This window comes from Geotrypetes seraphini, chromosome 11 (genome assembly GCF_902459505.1).
Source record: "Geotrypetes seraphini chromosome 11, aGeoSer1.1, whole genome shotgun sequence".
Taxonomy (NCBI): Eukaryota; Metazoa; Chordata; class Amphibia; order Gymnophiona; family Dermophiidae; genus Geotrypetes; species Geotrypetes seraphini.
This window is the reverse complement of record NC_047094.1, coordinates 27064161-27084338: the sequence shown is the minus strand read 5'-3', so window position 1 is coordinate 27084338 and position 20178 is coordinate 27064161. Positions and strand designations below refer to the sequence as shown.

General features: G+C 41.6%; 1 protein-coding gene across 4 annotated transcripts in view; it reads right to left on the bottom strand.

The window, feature by feature from the left end:
- Positions 1-20178, bottom strand: part of DNAH3 (dynein axonemal heavy chain 3) — a 294020-nt gene that overhangs the window by 53081 nt on the left and 220761 nt on the right. For all 4 annotated transcript variants that reach the window (XM_033963933.1, XM_033963934.1, XM_033963935.1 and 1 more), the window contains 3 exons: positions 15582-15798; positions 9145-9327; positions 1522-1720 (listed from right to left, as the gene is read on the bottom strand). In XM_033963933.1, coding sequence (XP_033819824.1) covers positions 1522-1720; positions 9145-9327; positions 15582-15798 — 599 coding nt within the window. The remainder of the gene's footprint in view (positions 1-1521; positions 1721-9144; positions 9328-15581; positions 15799-20178) is intronic.

Genomic DNA, 20178 nt, shown 5'->3' with positions numbered 1-20178 from the left:
ATCGTCGCTAAACCTGTTTTCACAGCTTTAATGACGATCGCTATTACCGACCTGATTCACAAAATGGCTCACCGTGTGTTTTTCCCCTCGAGTGCCCATTTTCCAATCTAGCCATGCAAATTAGCTAAAACCCCAAGCAAAGTAGCCAAGGGATTGAGGCACTAACATCGATTTGACTATGCAAAAAAAAAGAATAACATGCCCTCCCTTCCTGACAAACCTGCACGTGAAATGGCCCCCCACACCAGCGAAAACAGCAGAAGGAATGCCCACTTCCTCCTGCCATGCTGAACTCAACCCCCCCCCGCAAAAGAAAATTGACATGAGGGATGCCCACTTCCTCCTGCCAATGCGACGCCCTCCCCCCCCACAGCAGCGATACAGCAGGAGGGATGCCCAGTCCCTCCTGCCAATGCAATTCCCCCCTCCATCCATGGCAGTGATAGGGCAAGAGAGATGGCCACTCCCTTCCTGCCACCGAAGGCCCACTCCTGCGCCAATACCCCCAAACATTCTCTACCCTCCCCCTTCACCCCCTGAAAAAAGGCAGGAGTGATGCCCATTCCCTCCTGCTACTGAAGGTCCCCCATCATCCCCTGAACACCCCTGAACCCCCTGTAGCTTTTCAGCGACATTGGAAGCTCAGTCCTTCCTGCTCTTAGGCTTGCTGCTCCAGAATGGCAGGGCTTTCCCTCCCTGGTGCATCATGTGGTCCACAGGGGGGGGGGTAAGGCCCTGACTGGCTCAGACCCTTGGGAGGGGGCCTTAGGCATCTGAGCCAATCAGGGCCTTAGGAACCTCCCTCTGTATCCCGGGATACAAAGGGGGAGGAGTCTAAGCTGTTAGTAAAGTTAAGTCTGGGTTCATACTGTCAAGTATTTTATTGAAATGAATTAAAAATTAAAAACAATATTAAAGAATCCTATAAGATACATGCTAATACAGTGACTCTTTAGTGTAGCAGTAGGTTTAATTGTATAATTATAACAATATAAACATGGGCTTAATCACAAAGTTGTTCTGAGTTAAACTATTCAAATTATGTCTCATTAATTATATTCTGAATTTAACTTAGAATAACTGCATTTAGTTATTTAGTATAAACCTATTTGCAAAATACTAAAGATAGGAGGCATACATGTGTGCTTTTGCTATACAAATTGGCATCAGGAGTAATAGCAGACAGTAGCATAGCAAGGGTGAGCAGTGCTCGAGGCAGTGGCCCCCCTCTCCCTCCCGCCATAAGCGTGCCTCCCTTCCCCATCCCTTTTTATCTTTGGCACAAGCAGCCGTGAATTTGCTGTCCGTGAATTTGTTGCCCTAGGCGCAGGTCCTGGAAGTGACATCAGAGAGAGCCCTGATGCCGATGCGGGCAACAAGTTCACGGATGGGAAAAGGGAAGGGGCGGGCGCACGGCAGGATTTGGAGAAGAGGGGTGGTGCTGGTGCCCCGAGGAAGCCCCCCCCTCGCCTCCCCCCCTTTACTATGTCACTGATAGCAGGAAGGAAAAGTGTATTTTACCTGTTCCGCCTGGATCAGGTTTTCTCTCTGGTTTAATTCCCTTCATCACACAAATGCTCTCCATGACTAGTTTGACGGGACCTGGTGGATTCTGCATTGATTTCACGAGTGAGATATCAGAAGGGTTCAATGTATCAAGAGCTGCGAGTGCGGCCTCCAAAGCTGGCATCGCTTCAGCAAGGTCTCCTTCACACTCATCCTAGAGAAAGAGTTAGAACAAACTGTAGCAGGCTATCTTGGTTATATAGTACACTTCTACCTCCTTATTCACTGTTTCAGCTTACTGGCTCTTCCACCCAAATTACCTCAGCTTGCATAGAGAAATCGCCGATTCCCGGCACTTTCTTCACCATGTTTTTCCTCTCCTTCAGGAACAGGCCAGGTCTCCCACCATGTTATTCGCAGTTTCACCGTATTCGCGAGGGTGTTTAATAGAAAACAGCGAATAACATAAGAAAAAATTATTTGCGATTTTTCTGTATTTCGTGGGTCTGTTAATCCCCTATCACAGCGAATACGGAGGGAGAAGTGTAGTATCACAACAGAAGAGCTACGAGCTCGTATGTAACACAGAACGGAGGTTTCCTACATATTGATGTTGGAAGACCTGTACTTAGGAAACCCCGTTAAGATAAACATGGTTCATCCCCTGGTTATTGTGTGAACATAAGAGGGGCAATAATCAAACTTGATCGCATTGGTACAAACTGGCTGCCTATAACCAAACACTGCAGTTTTAAAGGCCTAGTGTTGGCATATAAATCCCTCTACAACATGCCACCCAATTACTTCTCAAAATTTCCAAGATGAAATACAACTATATACACCATCAGGACACTCCCTCCAACTCTAGACATCCTGGAAACGATCTTATTCCCATTTCTTACTAAACCTCTGGAACAGCCTACCTCCTCATATCAGAGCCCTTAAAGGACTTCTTAACTTTAGAAAAGCTGTAAAAACCTACCTTTTTGTCTAGTCACTCACTCAACCCTTCACTAGCATCAATCCACCATCCTCTCTAGACTGGATTATTGCAACTCCATCTATTTAAGCCTAACTAAAAAAAAAAACTCCATAGACTTCAGCTAATCCAGAACACCACGGCCAAACTTATTTTCGCAAAAGGCAAGTTCGACCACGTCTCCCCACTCCTGTCCAAACTTCACTGGCTCCCAGTTCACTCCAGAGTCCTCTTTAAATGTGCCTGTTTAGCCTTCAAGATCCTACATGGCATCCTCCCTCCCGTTATCCCACTCTTCTGGAATTCCTCTAACCCTAATTCCACTAGATCCTCCCAAAAACTGAAACTATCATTCCCCTCTACAAAAGGTATATCCCGTGTAGGAAAACTAGGAACATCCCTCCCCTTTAGAACCACAGAACTCTGGAACAACCTCACATCCCCACTCAGAATTTCAAGCTCCCTTCAATCCTTCCGCAAACACCTGAAAACTTGGCTCTTTTCAAAAATCTAACACTTCCCGCTTTTTGGTTCCCTGTCCCTCTTTATCTTCCTAGCTCCTTTCCTATAACCCTTCATTGTAGCTCCTTTTCAACCTAACCCTGTAAACCATGCCGAGCTCTATGCTTGTGGAGATGGCGCGGTATACAAACCTAAGGTTTAGTTTAGTTTAGTAAGTAATCCTATATGAAGATACAGTATACTGAAACACACTGTATGCAAACCCTAAATTGTAACACTGTGAATGTAAACTGAAACCCTTTCTGAGCTCTTTGAGGAGGATGGGATATTCAGGAGGGGTTCCCTGAGTGGAAAAATCTTAATAATCAGTATAGTTTGGAATTCTTATGCTTTCAGGCGGATTTCTTGGGACACCAGGCCGCACAGTGGTATAAATTAATATCTGGATTTATGAATAAAAATCCAAAGACTGAACTTAGAGACATTTGGAGCATTGAGATTAAGCATCAAATTTCTGCATCTCAATGGCCACAAATTTGGTCTTGTATCTATGAGACAAACTTGGTACTTTTTGTTACATAGAGCATTTTGGACCCCAGTTCGATTACAAAAGTTGGATAGCTCTAAGTCTAATAGATGCTGGCATTGTAATCTGGAAGCAGGGACTCTAGATCATTTAATTTTTTTATTGTCCCTGTATCATGGCCTTTTGGAAATTAATTTGGTCTCAAATTAATTGTTTATTAGAGAACCATGTAGCATTATCATATGATACAATTCTATTTGGTACATCAATGAGAATAAAAAGTCAAATTTCAGCAAGCAATGATAAAACTTTTATTGATTATGACAGGAGTCGCCATACAACATATCACCAAGAATTGGAAAATTATAGTAGACTTAACTATACATTCTGGTGGAACTCATTGTGCCATATTTACAAAATGGAAAGAACAATTGCCATACAAAAAGGAAATTATAATAATTTAAAAAAGATCTGGGGGCCATTAACAACTTATTGCAATGATTAGACGCCATTTTTCATTGAAAGGGTGGTATAAAGTTTTATTTAAGGTTTAATCAATAGATAAGAATGTAATATTTATATGAAATTTATGATTAAATATTGGTGGGAAGGGTGGATGGGGAGGGAATAAATTTATGTTTTTAAGATAATAATAGAAAGAAATTCAAGTGATGTGTATAAATTTAAATGTTGTAATATTGTGCACTTGATGTAAGATGAAAAATGAATAAAGATTTTGAAAAAAATAAATAAATCAATAAATACAAATGCTTCAGGCACTTTTATCAGCAGGGTTTGCATCACTAATTATAGCAGAGAACTGCACAAAAGACAGAAATGTGTCTTGTAGAGATCACACCTGCTTTCTCTGCAAATAACTTTTTTCATCAGTAACAATATATATATATTCCAATGTACATGCAAGATTCTTTGATAAGTTGTGGGGGAATGTTTATGTTGAGTGTGTTGTGTTTGAAAATCAATAAATAGTTGGAACTTAAAGTAATAATGTGTACAATTTGGATTATATAAAATTATGCCTTTTCCCCTGGTTTCTATAAATGTCACCCAAAATTGGATGCAATTCCAAAATGTGCATGCAACTTATCTCCCCCCCCTCTTTTACTAAACTGCGATAGCGGTTATTAATGCAGGGAGCCACGCTAAATGCTCCATGCTGTCCCTGAGGCCCATAGGAACTCTATGAGCGTCGGGAGCAGAGCAAAGCATTCAGCACAGCTCCCTGCGCTAATAACTGCTATTATGGTTTAGTAAAAAGGGGGTTAATTAGATAATGAGCCAGCATCAATAATCAGATGCTATCAATTGTTAATGGCAATTGGCACTCATTTGAATTTGGTATTCTATTATCCTGGGCACCTAAGTCTCATAGCTTGCAAATCAAAAGGGAGCATGGACATGGGAGGGGTATAGGCGGGTCAGGAACATTCCGAAAATTTCCAAAGGAACTGAAATAAATCCAGAAAAAAATCCCTTGTATGCAAAAATAAAGGTGGAACCCTAAAATCACTAAATACATTAATTAAAAAAATAATGGAAACCCTCAGTTACCAGAGTCCTAGTATAGGAATCATTACAAAGTAAGGCTTTTTTCTCATAGACCTCCCAAGAGGGTTTAACAGTCACTGATATATCAATGAGTTTCTCATTATAAAAGTGCCAAAATTAAGTATTTAATAATAATAATAATAATAACAGCTTATATACCGCATTACCGTGAAGTTCTATGCGGTTTACAAAAGATTAAGCAGAGGTACAAATTGACTGACTTCTAGAGGGGAAGAAGAAAGAGAAGTAATTAGACAGGAAATTCATTGTTGAGGAGAAAAGTGATCAAAAGGACAGTTAGTCGCTATTGAGGGGAGAGAGATAAGTGGATCAGTTGTCAAGATGTTTTAGGAACAGGTGTGTTTTTACAATATAATTCCATCCAAATCGTATAATGTGTAGTCCTACTCAAAATATTTCACCAATGATTGCTTCACAGTGTTGACCCAACATTCTCCAAAAACAATCCAACCATGTAGAAAGTATATGTGAGAGATTCAGGGATTTTCCCTCACTGAAGCTGCAGTTATACCCCTGGGAAGCAGGGGATGGTAGACAAATCGGGGGAAACTACCTGTCCCAGAATGCCGTACTGAAATCTATTAGGAAAATTATACAGTCCTGCTGGGTTGGATGGGGGGGGGGGACTCAGGCTGGGAGGAGTATTTCTTTCACAGTCTGGAATCATTCAGAGAGGTTCCAGAAGGAAGAGACTTTCCTGAGCTCAGGGAGCTCATTAAGAGAGAACCTTTCCCTAGCTAAGGGCTGAGAGGAGCCCTGCAAAAGAATGGAGAGACTGTCAAGATGAAATGGTTGGTGATTAAGTGGCTAAGGTAAGCCCAACCTTATTATATTGAGGATTGTGGAATATATTTGTGGGTCTGGCTGGGTCCACCCTTGAATCTTGCTTAAGAAAAACAGTTTATCCTTGAGCTGAGAAACGGTTTGCATTACCAGAGCCTGTGAGGTAACAGACTCAGGTTTGCACTTAATAAAAAAAACGATTATACTTTCAAGCGTGCCCAGGCTGTTTGTGAGAATGGGTATAGGAGAGGGTATAGAGTTATAGAGAGGGTATAGAGAGAGAAAGAGATAATGGTTACTGCGGATGGGCAGATTAGATGGGCCATTTGCCTTTATCTGCCGTTATGTTTCTATGTTTCTATAAGGGCGGTAGATGCGTGGAACTGTCTCCCAGAAAAGGTGGTATAAACAGAGATTGTGTTTGAATTCAAGAGCGCCTGGGATAGGCATGTGGGATCTCTCAGAAAGAGAAAGCGATCATGGTTATTATCATTTGACCTTTATCTGCCATCATGTTTCTATGTTTCTAGGAAAAACCAGACTGGACTCTGCCACAGTACAAAAAAAGGAACTTATCTGGCATGAATGTTCTCTTTCCTGAAATCATCTCTACCATTGTCGTAATTTAGGGTTTCACCTTTATTTTTGTATACAAGGGATTTTTTCTAAATGAGTTTCAGGTTGCAGCTCCCCAAATGTGGGAGTGAGAATCAGTGCTACACGCTATTCTATATAAATTAGTGCTTAGCGTTGATATTTTGGGCACCCATTTTTGAGTGTAATTTACTGAACTGAAAAAAGGGGGCGTAGTGGTAAAGCTTAAAACAAAATCACACCAAATATGAAAATGGCGGCCATTCTGAAGAACTGCACTAGCAGATTGAAGGCGTGTTTTCAATGCCAGCTTTATTTTTCATACCCTGATGAAGCGTATCTATGAGGCGAAACAGGTGGACCCCTGTCGGGACAAGATAAGGAAGTTGGACTTAATGATTGTGTCCTAGAAGATCTGTTCCAGTTGTTTGAGAAAAGTGTTTCTTACATGCTTTTTTCTCTCGGCAGTGTTTTCACCAACATTCTGACAGAATTGTCAGTACACGTTTCACGCGCATCAACATCTGGCATATAAAAAAAATACACGCATATATACATCTATAATAATAAAATGCTAAGTGCGCATGTGCACTCGCACCGCGTGTTCCCTGAGATCTGATCTGTCGGGATGTGGCCGGCGAGAGTGTGCATGCGTGCTTACTTCGTAGGACTCCAGGACGCGCGGAGCGGTGGCTGTCCGGAGGAGGGCTGTCGGCGGAGGGCAGACACCGAAAAGGGCTAAGAAGCCGGTAGGAGCGCAGAAAGCGCGCAAGGCATCGGGCCCTCCTACTCTCCACCTCGCGCCGCACTCCCTCAGCCTCTATACGGACAAAGTTTATTTCTTAGTTCAAAACCACTGCCGCGGCTCCTCTCTCGATCCCCGCTTGCATCGGAAGCCTTCTCCGACGCAGGTGCGGCTTGAGAGAGGAGCCACACCGGCGGCTTTGAAATAAAAAATAAACTTTGTCCTTCAGCAAAAAACGTCCGTTGAGAGGTGCAAGCGCAGAGCACGCTTCACCCCAGCATATGACCTCGCCGGCTGTGGACTGTGCCTTTGCTGCTGAGCTTTTCCGTACGCCTCCAAGCAGTGGCTCCTCCCCCCTGTCCCCGCCTCTCTCCTTCATGTCTGTGGAAGAAAATGGAGTGTGGGGCTTGGTGGAAGTGTTTGTGTCTGGGTTGCAGGATGGTAAAGCTGCAGAGCTGGCAACAGGTACACGTGCATGCGTTTCTTCCCTATCCTGGCCAAGACCCTGTAGATTAATGGCGGGCCTGATTATAGGGGGACAGGGATGGACAGGGAAGAGGTGCTGATGGACGGGGGGGGGGGCAGAAAAAGGAAGGGAGGCGTACTGCTGGACAGGGGGAGCAGGAATGGACAGGGGAAGAGGTACTGATGGACAGGGGGCAGAAAAAGGAAGGGAGGTATACTGCTGGACAGGGGGAGCAGGGATGGACAGGGGAAGAGGTACTGATGGACAGGGGGGGCAGAAAAAGGAAGGGAGGCATACTGCTGGACAGGGGGAGCAGGGATGGACAGGGGAGGCAGAAAAAGGAAAGGAGGTGTACTGCTGGACAGGGGGAGCAGGAAAGAGGTGATCATGGACAGGGGGGAGGTAAACAAATGGAGAAGGGCTGCTGTTGGATAAGGGGAGCAGTGAAGAGGTGGTGGTGGACACAGGGGAGGTAAAAGGAAGGGAGAATGGACAGGGGGAGCAGGAAAGGGGTGGTGGTGGATAGCCAAGGAAAAAAAAAAAGACAGAAAGAAAGAAACACAGAAATACAGAAAGCGGCTAAGGAGAGAGAGAGAGAGAAAAAGAAATAAAGATAGACACACACACATATATTCTAGCACCCGTTAATGTAATGGGCTATAAGACTAGTATATATATATATATATATATATGTATATACACACACACACACACAAAATCAACATTCAGAGACTGGAATCATTCAGAGAGGTCCCAGAAGTAAGAGAGAACTTTTCCCTAGCTAAAGGCTGAGAAATAGTGAGCTGCTACCAAGAAACATGATGGTAAATAAAGGCCAAATGACCCATCCGCAGCATCTACTATCTCCTTCTCTCCATAAGAGATCCCACGTGCCTGTCCCATGCTTTCTTGAATTCAGACACTGCAAAATGTCCAAAGGTCCAGGCAGGAAAGCATCCATTTTCAAAACCGCTAGAGATCCAAAACTTTTTTATGAAAATGACTTTATTTGGAAGTCTTGGACATCAGAATGTCCAGCCTTAGTATGCCAAACCTTTTTTGCCATTTTTCAACCACAAAAACAGACCACTTGGACATGGGAGGGGCCAGCATTGTAATGGACTGGCCAGACATGTCAAAAGGGCACTGGGGCAACTTAGAGGGCACTGCTGTGAGCATCACACAAAGGCTGCCAAGAGTTAAGACACAAAATTCACAGCAAGTCAATACTCTCAAGTCCAGATTCCCTATTATCAAGGGCAGTTTCTGTCTCAGCACTACTTCAGGATTTAAAGTAATGATAAAGAAAAATGCATCCATTTGTCTCTGACATGACAAACTAAGGCATCCTGCATGGCCAAGGCAAGTGCCAATGTGTTCTGAAGTCTTTTCCAGCCCTGTTGGGTGTCACATGCCTATAGTGAACTGTTTTGGCTTCAGAAAAAAAAGTAGTTACATAAAATTGCTTTCCTTAGGGAGATTTTCAGTTTTACCTTAATAGCTTTGGATGCAGCTGCAGCCTCGTTGGCTTCCTTTTCATCTGCAGATACCAATGCCTTTTTTGCATCAACTTCAATTGTTTCCTTTTCTATTTTGATCATCATTTTGTCCGTCTCTTCAGACGTTTGAATTAGTTCAGGCTGAAGGGCAGTCAGTTCCATTTGCATTATTGAAACCTAAAGTAGTATAGGGAAGCAATGAGGAACTGTTAAACAATTTGTCCCTGTGTACATCATAATAAAACTACTATTCCTCTATACTAGAAATCTTCATAATGCAGTCTAAGTTATTTTAATTCATTAACTCCCCACCATCCGATGCTCATAGAATTCCTATGAGACAGCAGAAATGGCATGCTGGGTTTATCTGTTTGTGACCACACTAAAAACCTCTAGCGCAGCTTGATAAAAAGCGGGGGGAGGGGGGAGGAGAGTAAGTTATAATGCAAATGAAGGTATGAATACCATATTGCATAATTAAAATAAACATTACAGTACTTTTGTTTTTTTCAAGGTAATTAAAGCACTAATGACATGCATAGTTTATATTATATCAGATAATTTGCAATATAATATCTTATAGAAAACATGATTTTGCAAAAGTACAAAAATTGGCAAAAAATATATAGAAACATGCAAAAATGTCAAAGTTTAGGAATTTTTACAGGAAGTTCACTTTTGCAAAGTCACTTCACAATAGTAAATTTTTGCACAAAGTCCACTTTGTGTGAAATTTAATGTAAATTTTGCATTATTGAGCTACTGCATGCAAAATCATGCAAAGCTGTTCATTAACGCAAAAAAAAATAAAAAAAAATCTTGATTGCATGGAGTCTGTGCTGTGAAGGATTTTGATCAGGAGTTTGTGCCTTGCAGGGGGGTCTTAATCTGGTTGTGATTTTGCCAAGGGAGAATGAAATGGGAGGTACAGTTGAGGGGACGGTTCTGGCTGTTCAGGCTGCCATCCGGTGGAGGGGGGGGCACCAATGTTGGAATCAGTTCCTTTTGCAGAGAGAGCACCTATGTTTATGTGAAGGGACTATGATGTGTGGTCTGGCACCCATTTTATAAAAGGTTCTACGTTTGGCCCAGATTCTTGTAAAATAGCATAGGAATTCCTTGTTTTGGAAAGGTGAAGTCCCTTCTGCATGTTCTATCTAAAATCTTCATATGCAATTAAAATGGGATACAGCGCTCTCTGGTTACCCATCCAACATAGAATAACATATAAACTTGCCATAATTTTCAAAACTCACAAAACCAACGAACCGGCATTTATCAACAAATTGATTATACCACATGATCCGCCCAGATACTAAAAATCAACAAACCAACACTTATTTTTCATTCCCTCAATGAAAATCACCGCACATCTTTTTCAGTGACCGCCCCCACTATTTGGAACTCTTTGCCTCCACATATAAGATCTGAAACCAACTTACATAAATTCAAAGGGGCATTGAAATGTTTCCTGTACAAAGATGCTTTTGATCATGAAGCTCTTTCTCCCCTTTCTCCGTTTCCTCTCTCTTTTATCTCTTGATTCCCTACTCAAATGAGCTAATTGCAGCACAAATATGTTATCTCTTTCCTTTTGTTCTTTCCATTTTTCTTCTCTTTTCTTGTCTATAACATAGTAACATAGTAGACGATGGCAGATAAAGACCCAAATGCTCCATCCAGTCTGCCCAACCTGATTCAATTTAAATTTTTTTCCTCTTAGCTATTTCTGGGCAAGAATCCAAAGCTCTACCCAGTACTGTGCTTGGGTTCCTACTGCCAAAATCTCCGTCAAAACCTACTCTAGCCCATCTACACCCTCCCAGCCATTGAAGTCCTTCCCAGCCCATCCTCCCCCAAACGGCCATATACAGACACAGACCGTGCAAGTCTGCCCAGTACTGGCCTTAGTTCAATATTTACTATTATTTTCTGATTCTAGATCCTCTGTGTTCATCCCACGCTTCTTTGAACTCCGTCACCGTTTTCCTCTTCACCACCTCTCTAGGGAGCGCATTCCAGGCATCCATCACCCTCTCTGTAAAGTAGAATTTCCTAACATTGCTCTTGAATCTATACTGTATACTGTCTATACTTTACTATATTGCAGTTCCTTCTACTTCCCCCTTGTTAATCTGTCTTGTTTGTTTTTCGTTTTTGTTAGTCAGTTGTATTTATCTTTTTTAGTATTTCCCTTTTTTTATTAACGTGTAATCAAATTTGAAATAAACTATGAACTATGAAATTATGAAACGGCATTAACTGTTAACACGGATGTGTATTAACAGCATAGACTAATCTACCCCTCACTTTACAAAAGCACGGAAGAGGTTTTAAGTGCCGGCCGGCATGTTGAATGCTCTGTGGTGCTCTGATGCTCATAGGAACTCTATGACTGGCAGAGCAACACAGAGCATTTAGCACACCAGCCACTGCTTCACACTTTTGTAAAAATGGGGGGCTAATTTAATCTAATTTCAACGCTTATAAACTGCTTTATCCCACATACAATAAGAGCATCAATAAAAATACCATAAAAAAAAAGAAAACAACAGCCCTCGTATAATGTGGACTTGAATTAGATTTTCTTTTATTTTGATGTATTTTCCTCGATTATCCTTTTTCATGGAATTGTTATAAGTTGTAACAAATGAATAAATTTATAAATAAAAAAAAAACAAAAAAACAAAAAGTTACCACTTAATCAAAAAAGTTTTGAAATAAGAAAAATATTAAATGTTTCAAAAAAAAAACAAAAAAAAAAACCCCCAAAATAAAATGACATTTTTAATGGTAAAAAGAGATTACTCCATATCTGAACTGTTTTTTGAGAGAAAGATAATTGTAATATTTTCTTATGACAAGCTGACTTAAAAGAAGGAAAAATCAAAGAATGATGATCTCTCGACTTAGATGAAGTCCTGCCAGAAGGAACAAGACCAGTAAATGTACACCCTCAGGAGCCATATCATGTCAAATTTAAAAATACAAAAAACTTTAAGAAGGGTGAGAGGGAAGGGATTTCTATTTTTGTTTATGAGGATTTGATTAAGAATTTTAAGTGCTGTATTGAAATTATGATGGATATATTTATGTACACTTATTGTCTGTTTTAAAATGACTCGAAATTTACTTACTTTAAGAAGGGTGGGAGGTGGGGATGTATATTTTTGTTCTAGATGATATGATTAAGAATTTCAAGTGTTATATTGAAAGTTTAATGGATATTTTATTGTACACTTGTTTAAGATTTAAAATGAATAAAGAATTTAAAACTAAAAATACAAAAAACAGGCTAATTTAAAAGGCAACACAAGCCTGCAGAGGAAACCATTAAAGGTTATTTAATAATAGAGATACGTGGAGGGCATCGACTGAAAGTAGGGTGAAATTCAAGATCTTGTTGCTGACGAACAAAATAATTGATTTCTTGGAACTGCAATATCTAGTGGCCAGACTACATTACCATACACCGGCATGTACTCTGCGCTCGAGCCAAGAATATCTGCTGGAAATATCCTTCTTTAGAGACATCAAATACAAAGCGTTATGACAAGAATTTACTCACTGATGGCACCAAGGTGGTGGAACTCCCTTCTGAAGGAATTAAAACTAGAAAATACTTGTACTGGAAAAGCGTCACCAGTGGAGTGCCGCAGGGTTCAGAGCTTGAACCTGTGCTCTTCAACATATTTATAAACGACCTGGAAATTGGTATGACGAGCAAGATGATTAAATTTGCAGACGATATGAAGTTATTCAGAGTAGTGAAGACACAGAAGGATTGCGAAGACCTGCAACGTGACATAAACACACTCGAGAAATGGGCCGCGCCATGGCAAATAACGTGGATAAGTGTAAGGTGATTCATGTCAGTAACAAAAATCTTATACATGAATACAGGATGTCCAGTGCAGTACTCGGAGAGACCCCCCAGGAAAGAGACTTGGGAGAACTGGTCAACAAGTCAATGAAGCCGTCCGCACAATGCTTGGCGGCGGCGAAAAGGATGAACAGAATGCTAAGAATGATTAAGAAAGGGATCATGAACAGATCGGAGAAGGTCATCATGCCACTGTACCGGGCCATGGTACGCCCTCACCTGGAATACTGCGTCCAGCACTGGTCGCCGTACATGAAGAAGGACACAATACTACTCGAAAGGGTCCAGAGAAGAGCGATTAAATTGTTAAGGGGATGGAGGAGTTGCCATACAGTGAGAGATTAGAGAAACTGAGCCTCTTCTCCCTTGAAAAGAGACTGAGAGGGGACATGATCGAAAAATTCAAGATAATGAAGGGAATAGACTTAGTATATAGAGACAGGTTGTTCACCCTCTCCAAGGCAGAGAGAACGAAAGGGCACTCTCTAAAGTTGAAAGGGGATAGATTCCGTATGAACGTAAGGAAGTTCTTCTTCATCCAGAGGGTGGTAGAAAACTGGAACGCTCTTCAGGAGGCTGTTATAGGGGAAAACACCCTCCAGAGATTCAAGACAAAGTTAGACAAGTTCCTGCTGAACCAGATAGTACGCAGGTAAGGCTAGTCTCAGTTAGGGCACTGGTCTTTGACCTAAGGGCTGCCGTGTGAGCGGACTGCTGGGCACAATGGACCACTGGTCTGACTCAGCAGCGGCAATTCTTATGTTCTTAAAAGGACACAGGAAAGTTCAAGAAAGGGATAAAGATCATCCTCTTCACAGACTACTTTAACTAATAAAGCAACATAGAGGAGATAGTTGGCTGATCCCCATTAGGAATACAACATAGAATAGATATAGGTATTATGTGTGCATATAAGTAAGATTTAGTATGAACATAGTACACGATACTAGTATTATATGTGTATATAGTCTAAATGTGTACATATACGTAAGATGATTGATTATGGTATAAATTTGTCTATATTGAAAACTATCTCATAAAAGGCTAACTCTGAATTGTAACACCTTTACAGAAGCTCATGTAAACCGCTCTGAATTGACTCCCCAGTCATTAGTAGCAGTATAGAAGCTTTCAGAAGAACATAAGTATAGCCTTACTGGGTCAGACCAATGGTCCATTAAGCCCAGTAGCTCATTCTCACAGTGGCCAATCCAGGTCACTAGTACCTGACCAAAAACCCAAGGAGTAATAATATTCCATGCTACCGATCCAGGGCAAGCAGTGGGTTCCCCCATGTCTTTCTCAATAACAGACTATGGACTTTTCCTCCAGGAAATTGTCCAAACCTTTCTAAAAACCAGCTATACTATCCACTCGTACCACAACCTCTGGCAATGCGTTCCAGAGCTTAACTATTCTCTGAGTGAAAAAAAATTTCCTCCTATTGGTTTTAAAAGTATTTCCCTGTAACTTCATCAAGTGTCCCCTAGTCTTTGTAATTTTTGACAGAGTGAAAAATCGATACACTTGTACCCATTCTGCTCCACTCAGGATTCTGTAGACTTCAATCATATCTCCCCCCTTCGCCATCTCTTTTCCAAGCTGAAGAGCCCTAAACGTTTTAGTCTTTCCTCATACAAAAACCACCCATACACACTGCGTAGAAACCTCTACCAAGGCTTAGTATTAGGTGTAACTTTGGATCAGTGCCTAACCATGAGAGACCAGGTGGACTCCTTGATCAGAAAGGGATTTTTCACTCTCTGGAAACTCAGATCCATTAAAGCTTATTTCGATACAGCGGCATTCAGAACCCTAATCCAAACCCTCGTACTGAGTCTACTTGACTACTGTAACATCGCCTATTTAGCAATTTCCCAAAAGAACATGCAGCGTTTACAATTGATGCAAAATGCAGCGGTCAAACTGATCTTTGGGCTGAAGAAGTTTGACCACGTGTCACCCTACTACCGGCAGCTGCATTGGCTGCCAATGGAGGCGCGCGTAAAGTTTAAATTTGCCTGTTTCTGCTTCAAAGCACTACACGGACTTGCCCCTAAATATATAACTGACCTTTTCGTCTTCTCAGCCAACAGACACAAGAGAAGCTCACATTCCAACTTTGTTTCCCCCCCAGTGAGAGGTTGTAAACTGAAAAAAAACCATGAACATCTTCTCTCGCACCAAGCAGCATCATGGGGTAAAGACCTAGAACAATTGCTTTCGCCCACTACTTATGAGGAATTTAGGAAACATCTGAAAACACACCTGTTCCTAAAGTATCTAGACAACTGATCCTCTCTTCTCTCTCCCCTCTATAGCGATTAACTTGTTCTATTGATCACTCTCTCCTCAAAAATGGATTTCCTGTCCTATTAACCCTCTTTCTTCCTCCCCTCTTAAAGTCAATCAATTTGTACCTTTGCTTAATCTTTGTAAACCGCATAGAACTTCACAGTATTGCGGTATATAAGCTGTTATTATTATTATTAGGGGAGAGGGGTTATGTAACTTTCATTAATGTGCATTTGTTTGAAAAAGAATTTACCTGTGAAGATGCAAAGTCAAGTTTCTGCAGACCCACAAGATAGCGACTTCTCATCATATCAACTTCTTGCCTTTTGGTATTTAGTAGAGTCTTAAAGGTGAGAATCAGTTCAAGGTATGATGTTGGTGTCACATAGTTGTGCCTTCGTAATGTGTTGTAATAATTGCCAGACAGCTCTTTGACACTTTCTTGAAAATATTTGCACATTGACACAACCCTAAGGAAAATCATTGCTATGAATCTGCAATTTTAAAGCTTCATTCATATCAGTATTAGCTACAGTATATTTATCATCCTGTCAATATTCAGTCAGCAACCTTCAGCATTTTTGTTAAATGCTGACTGTCATGGGCAAAATTAGGTCCCAATATTCTTATTTAGGTCTCGAATGAATACTGGCTGGGAGTAGTGTTCCCTCTAAGCGGGTGGGTGTTGTGAGCAAACTTTTTTCACCGTGAGCCAAAAATATCGGGCGCCAGCAAGTTATGAGCCAACTCGCCCGATTCTCCTCTCGCCGCCCTGCCATCTGCCGTACGCCTCTTCCGATCGTGCGCTGTGACGAGAAACGTGTGCGCTGCGATGTAATATTTTGTGCGCCAGCACACGCCAGCGCAGCTTAGCGGGAACACTGGTTCAAATGGTTTTATTTATTTCCCCAAATTTATTTTTGTTATACGCATTGAAAATATTTGATATTGCGTTTAAATCAAAATCTCAATAAACTTGAAACGAGTGCCCGTGAGATTGTGGGAGGGTTAAATACTCAAAACTTAGAAGTTTTTGCTACGCCAGCTTTCTGGTATCTTTACATACAGTGGCGTACCTAGCATATGTAACATCCGGGGCCCATCATTTTTTGGCACCCCCCCCCATCTGTAAGAAAAACATGATTTTTAGTAACAAACCACACGTCACACATGAGTACCTAGGAAAAGGCAGCATCTTACATATTGCAGTGAGCAGTACATCAATACACCCATTGTAAAACTAAACAAGCCAGACCAGCACAGATCAATCCTACACCGTCAATCCTAACAGAAAACCATGTCTTTCGAACACACAGAACACAGAAAACACCTTCGCCTAGTAAGGAATATGTAATCACAAACTAACCCCTCCCTCTTTTACAAAACTGTAGTGTGGATTTTAGCTACGGAGGTAACAGCTCTGATGCTCATAAAATTCTGAGCATCAGAGCTGCTACCACCAAGGCTGGTGCTAAAAAACGCTTCACAGTTTTGTAAAAGGGGGGATAAAATAAAAATACATAGACAAAGGTTAAATTGAACCAGCAAGAAGCTGGACTCTGCATACAATGCTTCACAGAAACAGTGACACATGTCTCCTAAAGCAATAAATAAATAGAAATTTTTTTCTACCTTTGTCTTCTGTGGTTTCTCCTTTCCTCATCTTCTTGTAACTCTCTTCCTTCCATTCACTGTCTGCCGTCTCTCTTCCCCTATATGGCATCTTCTCTCCTTCTATGCCCCTTCCAGAAACTGTATGCCTCCCCCTTCCATCTCTCCTTTCACCCCATTGGTCTGGCATCTCTCTCCTCGCCTTCCCTCTCCCACACCTCTCCTCATAGTCTGGTATCTCCCCTTCCCTGATTCTCTGGCATCTCTCTCCTTTCCTTTTCTTCCATCTTTCGTTCCCCCTCCATGCTCTCACATCTCCCCCTTCCTTTTCCCTTAGACTGGCATACCTTCCTCCTATGCTCCAAGCCCTGGCATCTCCTTTAATTCCCTCCCTCATCTTCCTTCTCCCTCCAGCTGGGTACCGCAACACTCTTCCCTGCAGCTCTGCACTTCCCCACAATTGCCATGCTTCGGTTCCTCTTCTTCCTTCCTTCCTCCCCCCCCCCCCCCCGCGGGACCCTGCGGCACCATCAACTCTTACTCCCTCTAATGTCGGCCCTGCAGCTCCAGACTTCCTCGCACCTTCTCCCCTCCCCCTTTGGATCGCTATTATTTTAAATGTTATAGCCGCGGAGCTGTATCCATCAGTGGAGATGTCTAACCTCGGCCTGCCCCGGAACTCTTACTGCAGCAGCCGCCCGTCTAGGCAGGAACAGGAAGTCACTGTTGCAGTAAGAGTTCCGGGGCAGGCCGAGGTTAGACATCTCCACTGATGGATACAGCTCCGCGGCTATAACATTTAAAATAATAGCGATCCAAAGGGGGAGGGGAGAAGGTGCGAGGAAGTCTGGAGCTGCAGGGCCGACATTAGAGGGAGTAAGAGTTGATGGTGCCGCAGGGTCCCGCGGGGGGGGGGGGGGGAGGAAGGAAGGAAGAAGAGGAACCGAAGCATGGCAATTGTGGGGAAGTGCAATCCCCCCAATGCGTCCCCTTACCTTATCTCCCCTTACCTTTGCGACGCGTGTGTGCGCTGTGAAGAGAAACTTTGCGCTGCGATGTAATATTTTGTGCGCGCGCGCAGGCCAGCGCACCTTAGCGGGAACACTGGCTGGGACCTACAAAAGCAGATGCAGATGCCCTTTCAGCACCAGACCCCCTCCCGTCCTTACCCATCAACACCAGAATCCCTCTTGCTCCTTCTGATCAGAATCCCCCTCCCACACCTGCCCAAGCCCAGCAGGCCACCAAGGCCTACCTATCATCCCCAGTGGTCCACTGAACAGGATCAGATCTCACTCATTTATGCTTTTGCTGATTGGGGCGACAGGAAGGAGGGATGATGAGTTTCATGTGGGTGCAGGCCAATATTCAGTTCTGGCACCCTTATAGTTAATCTGACAAATTTAGAACTGATATTTATGTGGTCCTTCATGCCTGGTTAGCTATCTAGGTAACAGCATTGAATAATTCTGGTGCCTATATAACTCATGGCTCCTTCCTGACTCTTTCCCCTCGAATATCCCTCTCCTGCCCACTTTCAACATAGCAAACGGTTATTCAATGGCCCTGTCCAGTTAAGTGAATATATATACGAGTAAGTGAATATACGATTATTTCAGAAGCTTAGATCCTGAGGCAGAGACCATTACTTATTATCTATTCAAGCCTCCCTACAGTTGTGTTAAAGAGATTGCAATCAGTAGCAGTGGCATAGCAAGGGTAGGAGATGCCTGGGGTGGTGACACCCCCCCTCCCGCAAACTCCTTTCCCCCACCGCTCCTTCTGCGCCCCCTACTCCACACTCACGATTTCCCTTCCCCCCATGTACCTCTGTAATAATAATAAGAAGAATTGGATGCAGGCAAATATTAGGACATTAGATGATCTTATTTCTAATGGTAATCTGCTTGAGTTTTCACAACTGCAGCATTCATTTGGTATTTCAAACACTCAACAATATAGGTGCTTGCAGTTGAAGCAGGCTATTCAGATGGGGTTCCCTGAATGGAAAAATTTGAAAACTTATTTTAGCTTGCAAATCCTTTGCTACCAAACAGATTTAATAGGACATCAGGCTGCCCAGTAGTATAAATTGATTTCTGGATTTTTAAATAAAAAACCAAAAAATAGTCTTAGAGATATTTGGAGTATCGAGTTAAAACAGCATATTTCTGTTTCTCGTTGGCCACGAATCTGGACTTGGAGATTAAGATGTACAATGTCAGCATCTATGAGACAAACATGGTTGTTTTTATTACATAGAATTTTTTGGACTCCAGTTCGGTTGAATAAAGTAGATAGTTCTAAATCTAATAGATGTTGGCATTGTCATATTGATATTGGGACTTTGGATCATCTTTTATTTTTTTGTCCATTGATACTTGGCTTTTGGAAGTCGATTTGGGGGCAAATTAATAATATTCTTCAATCCTCTATTCCTTTGACATATGAAGCAATAATTTTTGGAACGATTCTGCATGATAAACCCACTTTGGATAGAAATAATAGTCGCCTTTTCATGATCTTATCAGGAATAGGGGTTCAAATGATCACATCTAATTGGAAAAATCATAATAGGATTAATTTTAGTTTTTGGTGGGCAACTGTGTGTGCAACATATAAATATGAAAAGATTATGGCAGAGCGTTTAGGGTTTGTTAAATCCTTTAAGGGGATTTGGGGTCCATTAACTAATTTTGTCACATTATAATTAAAGTGATTCCTTTTTCTTTATGTTAGATTCCTTTGCACATCCAGGGCGGGTGGGGGGGGGGGTGTATTATTTATTTAGAGGTATAAATTTCATAATATTCTATAATATTGATGAGTATAATATAATATCATTACTGTTATAGGTTAAGAAGGGATTTAAAATTTTTATTGTAATATTTCTGATGTTAACAGTGTATTTTCATATAGTTTTTTTTTTTTCCGATTTTTCAAATGTATACATTGTCAAGTTCAAAATATCAATAAAGAAATTTAAAAAAAATAATAATAATAATAATAATTTATTCTTATATACCGCCAGACCACAAATGGTTCTAGGCGGTTCACAGCAGATAAGGCTGAACATCCTGCGAATATACAGTTCAAAACGATACATCAATTTCTAGAATGTACACAATACATGTTATATTTAAGAAGCATTAGGAAGTTTGGGTTACAAATTTGTCAAATAGTTGTGTCTTTAACAGTTTTCTAAAAAAAAAAAATAATAGGATGAGACTCCTGGCATG